Source organism: Engraulis encrasicolus, chromosome 7, assembly GCF_034702125.1.
Source record: "Engraulis encrasicolus isolate BLACKSEA-1 chromosome 7, IST_EnEncr_1.0, whole genome shotgun sequence".
NCBI lineage: Eukaryota > Metazoa > Chordata > Actinopteri > Clupeiformes > Engraulidae > Engraulis > Engraulis encrasicolus.
In genome coordinates, this window is record NC_085863.1 from 20,145,376 (window position 1) to 20,150,466 (window position 5,091).

The 5,091-nt window shown below is 45.2% G+C and overlaps 1 protein-coding gene across 1 annotated transcript in view; it reads right to left on the reverse strand.

Annotated features, from left to right (window-relative positions):
• gabra6b (gamma-aminobutyric acid type A receptor subunit alpha6b) overlaps window positions 1-3,676 on the reverse strand; it is a 60,542-nt gene extending 56,866 nt beyond the window's left edge. The window contains exons 1-3 of the mRNA XM_063203045.1: window positions 3,329-3,676; window positions 3,060-3,178; window positions 2,383-2,450 (exon numbers count right to left, since the gene is read on the reverse strand). Of these exons, the coding sequence (XP_063059115.1) occupies window positions 2,383-2,450; window positions 3,060-3,178; window positions 3,329-3,372 (231 nt within the window). The 5' untranslated portion in view covers window positions 3,373-3,676. The remainder of the gene's footprint in view (window positions 1-2,382; window positions 2,451-3,059; window positions 3,179-3,328) is intronic.
• Window positions 3,677-5,091: the final 1,415 nt, after the last annotated feature.

Consider the following 5,091-nt stretch of genomic DNA (forward strand, 5'->3'; position numbering starts at 1 on the left):
TAGCCCTGGATGTGGTACACTACTGTATCTCAGGTGCAGAGTTGTATTAAGTATATGTAGAAGTACTTTTGCAAATGTAATTACAACACAAGTAGTATGATATTACATACAAGTTGAAACCATGTAATATACATGGAGTACTTCTACTTTATACAACTCAGTGTCAGTGGCATAGTCCACATTAAATTAAACATTCAGTCATACCAAACTTCTCATTGATCCTACTATCCAAGTGTTGAATAACGAGCCTGTGCCATGCACCTGCAACAGCACTGGATGAGGAGCAATATACAGGGGTTGGACAAAATAATTGAGACACCTGGCATAGGTCATCTTGCGTCCACAGTTAATCCTGTTGGATGTGGTTCATCCTTCTTGGTAGTATGCTGACATTACCTTGGATACTGTGGCTCTTGATACAGTACATCACAAAGACTTGCCGTCTCGGTCAAAGATGCAACAATTACACACGTACCAAGAATTTCTTCTTTTAGAACTCTGACATCTCACCCATAATGTTGTGTGCATTGCAACATTTTGAGAAAAACTTTGCTCTTGCCCTGATAATTGAACCTTCACACTTCACTTTACTGGTGCAATGTGCCATTAATGAAGATTGGCCAACAGGCTGGTCCACGTGAGCCATGAAATTTCCTACACTAAAATGACAGGTGTCTAAGTTATTTTGTCCACCCCCTGTAACTCGGGCATAGGACACAGTATCATGTCCAGCAGTGTTGATAGAGTTAATAGACAGTTAATAGAGCAGTGAGAGTCAAATATCTGAGTCTTCTACTGGCTCCTGCTCAGTAAGCTAAGTGTTGTATAATGATGTCGACTCGCCGTGCCCATGCTACGTCACTGCAGCAACACTGGATGGGGCACGCCACAGCACTCTGTGACACTGCTCTTCTGGGTGGCTCTACTCCCTTGCTGGCAGTGTAAATGCACTGGCACCACCGGAGAGTGTGGCATTTTAGTATGGTATGCGTGGATGACAGGGCACTTCAGCACTGGGACCACTAGAGCAGTGTCTCCCAACCTTTTTCGTCTTGTGTACCCCCAAGCCTTTTCGTTGTGCCATGAGTACCCCCTAAGTCAAGTTCTATACCGCTTTCTCTATCCCAATGTAACTAAGCTACATGTATTTGATAAAATTACATGTTTCGAAGTACCCCCTGCAATGTGTTCGCGTACCCCTAGTGGTACACGTACCCCTGGTTGGGAATCACTGCACTAGATGATGGGGTACTATGGTACTGGCAGGGTTTGATCTCGTCAATTTGGTGCACTAGGCCAGTGTTTCCCAACCTTTTTTGTCTCATGATGTACCCCCCGAGCCTTTTTGTTGTGCAACGAGTACTCACTAACTTGTGTTTTACATCGCTTTTTCTATTCCAGTGTGACTATGCTCCATGCATTTGTTAAAATTACATTTTTCCAAGTTCCCTCTTCAGTGTGCTCGCGTACCCCTAGTGGTACACGTACCCCTGGTTGGGAAACACTGCACTAGGCGACCACCCCCTTTCCTTTTTGTGCCTTTCCAAATGATCATGGTAAACATAGTGCCATACAGCTGATCTAACACCGCTAATCTTGGGCCCATGAATAATCATCAGTGTGTATCATCAAAGTGTAAATATTTTTTTCCACTTGATATCCTAATTCTGTGGGACTTTTGGGCATTTCGGGCGCCCCCAAGATATTCGGCGCCCTGGGCGACCGCCTTGTCTGCCTATGACTGGCACCTGCCCTGGGTACTGGAACCATCGGAGAATGGGGTACTTAAGCATTGGGACCACTGGAGGATGGAGTAATACTAAAGTATCAGCTGAACACCACAAGAGGATAGGGCATAGTGGCATGACTGGGGGAATAGGGCAATTTAGCAGAGCACTTTGGTACTGGGAGCACTGGAGGGCAATTTAGCAGAGCACTTAGGGTGGAGATGGCGCCCACTATAATGTAATGCCCAACAACAACAACAAAAAGAGAATGTAACACGCCAACGCTGACATTCCAAATACTGCCCAAATGTTGTCTTGGTGTCCACTGAAATATACTGTTGGCATCAAAGGAAACATAATGGAAATGACTTTGGTCAACAGTGTATAGCTTTTTGATTTTTGCAAGGCACTGTCCTGGCACACACGCACATCAACAATCACTGAAATCAGTGTTGTCAAAAATACAGGTGTGGAGCCCCAGCCATGGTTAGGTTAGGGCATTGACAGTTACAAATGGGTTTTTTTTTTTGGTAACAGTACACACCACACAGGGATGTCATGAGTGGCGACAGGGCTGCCACCCACTTCCCAACATGCATGCAGTAATAATTGGTGACAGACCAGTAAGATGTGTCCCACCCCCGTCCCAACGTACCATTTCCACATCTGACACGGGGCCGAAGCTGGTGACAAAGATGTCTGTTTTGACCTCCGTTACGGGACCTACAGTGGGAGTAGGAGGAGGACAGCACCATTAAGATAGGGCTCACAGACACACCACTTACACAACACATTCCAAAGCTACCAACACACTTGGCACTCACTAGCCACAAACACACTTCTTACATGTCACACACACACACACACACACTGCATAGCTACAAATAGCCTTTTTGGCAAACCACAAACACACAGCACATGGCCACTTCTTACACACACATAGTAGGACCATGTTGATCAGAAGCATTACGAATAATCATCATGATATGCTATGTTTATCAGATAGCATAGGCAAAGATGGTATATCATGAGCAAGGGATAGTAGAAAGGGAGAAACATTTTTAAAAAGAAATGGAAATTACTTGCAATGTGATCTTTTTATGACTAAAATGTATTTAATCTTCACATATGATTTTAGGAATTGGGCTTTTTCCCTAGTGGGAAGTTAACTACTGTTTAAATGCTTAAAATATCTAGTTACAAGGGCATTATTATTCTGCTTTGTAGAAGTGAAACTTTGCCAGGCGTAGAAAAGGGCACTCTACCACTTTACTGGCATATGCTTACAGTTCAAGAGACGGGCTGAAAACATAATGTTAAAATGGGTGGTACCTCCAAATCCGGGTCGTAGCCTGTTGTCATATCCCTCCAGTAATCTGTCCAAAATTCGCGTAATATTTTCCAAATAGATGCTCGGCTCGGGATGCTGAAGCGCCCAACACTGTCCAGCACTGCATATTAGCAACAGAAACGCAACACTCGGTTCATCAACACGTGCTACTAAACTCGAAAAGTTAAGCAAATGCATAAAACAACCATCAAAACACCATGCGATATTGCACTGAGCCAACACCATATACCAATGAGGATCTTGTACTTACCAGGACAGGAGAAAAGTCAAAAGCCAAGTCAAAAAGAAAGCCATGCCTTGTTGCGTATTCAAAACACAAAGAAAGCCACGGTCAACTGTTGTTATTCGCGAGCTCCATAATTCAAACACATGGAAAGGGGATCAGGGCGCTTTCCAGTGCGCAGCCTAGTCTTTTGCGTAAGTCCCGGTCGCTTTGCACACAGAATGGGCGCTCCATCCGACGCTCCCTGTTGGAAAACTAAAGTGTTTCAAGGGACGGCAGAACGGAGACGGAGGGCATTGACAATAATCGACCACGACATGATGGGAGATTAGAGGGAAGGAAACCACTCATAGTTTTGGCAGGGAATTAGCAAGCACTGGTTGAGGGGTTGTGGGAAAGTCCAAATGTCCCGCAATATAGGAGAAGATTACCCCGGAGACTGTTGCAACTTTCTCTGTCGGCCACCTAAGAACCGGGTGGCTCCATGCTGGGCTGACATGTGATTTGGCCCACAGCGCGCCCACTGCCACTCCAGTGCAGAGAGATAGGGTAGGCTATATAGTTAGATAAGCTCCTCGCACACGTTGCGCACACATATTTAGCGCATCATCCAAACCTGAATCTGTCCAGATCTGTGCGTCCACATTACACACTTTCAAAAGGACGTACCTTACATAAATGTTTTTATTTTGGGAGGGGGGAAAAAAACAGTACAAAAATAATTTCCATCTCAATAATGCAACATTTGTATTACTTTTCTGTGCAACAATAAGGCCTAATGTTTCCCCCCTCTAAAACACAATTTTCTATAAAAACCTCAGAGTTTCAAAAAAGGAAACAAGAAAAATGCACTCTATCTGCCCGGCTGGATTAGCATCCGGATGGGCTCGTGCAGTGCTCTTAATCACACTCTACACTCTCTGCAGCTTAATGCACTTTATCATGGCATCATAATGAGCCGCCCGGCACTGGGACGCACACGGCCGTCTCTCCCCCCTAGTTCACTAAGAGCCCTCTGCTTGGCTTCAGACAGCTAGAACAACAACACTGTACACAGGCACGCACACTCCTCAGCCAAAATGTCATACTTTAGTAAATGCAACGAGCCATGTATTGCTTGCATCTGGCCCAGACTGAAACACTCAGCCAGAAACCATGAGATCAACAACTAAGCACACATCTACAAAGTACTAACGTCAGACAAAAGTGGGGTGGCATCAAATAGGGATACTCTGCAGGGAGGATAGGGATTTGCAATTTGTGGGGAAGATGCGGGGAAGTTACAGGAAGGAAGAAGAGGAGTTGTGGGTAGACAGTGAGGGACTTACGGGTTGCATGACAGAGCAATATGGAGAAGATGAGAGAGTAGAACAGGGAGGGATGGAAACATTTGAGGTCGAGGGATAGAAAACATTTGAGGTGGTGCTAAAGGGGAGGGATATAACAACATTTAGAGAAAACAGATCTGCTCTTGTACCTGCTGCGTCAGTGCCAGAGAAATCCCATCTACAGCGGAGTCATGTAACAGCAACCTAATGCAATTGACACCAAATTAGCAGGGGAAACATAAACGCCTAGTCACCTTCTCGAGCGATGTGTGTCTGTATGTGTGTGTGTGAGAGAGAGTGTGTGTGTGAGAGCTCCTCCTGTGTGTGTGTGAGAGAGCTTCTGTCTGAGTGTCCTTCAGTATATGAGCTCAGGTCTGGTCTGATTGGTGTGTGTGTGTGTGTGTGTGTGTGTGTGTGTGTGTGTGTGTGTGTGTGTGTGTGTGTGTGTGTGTGTGTGTGTGT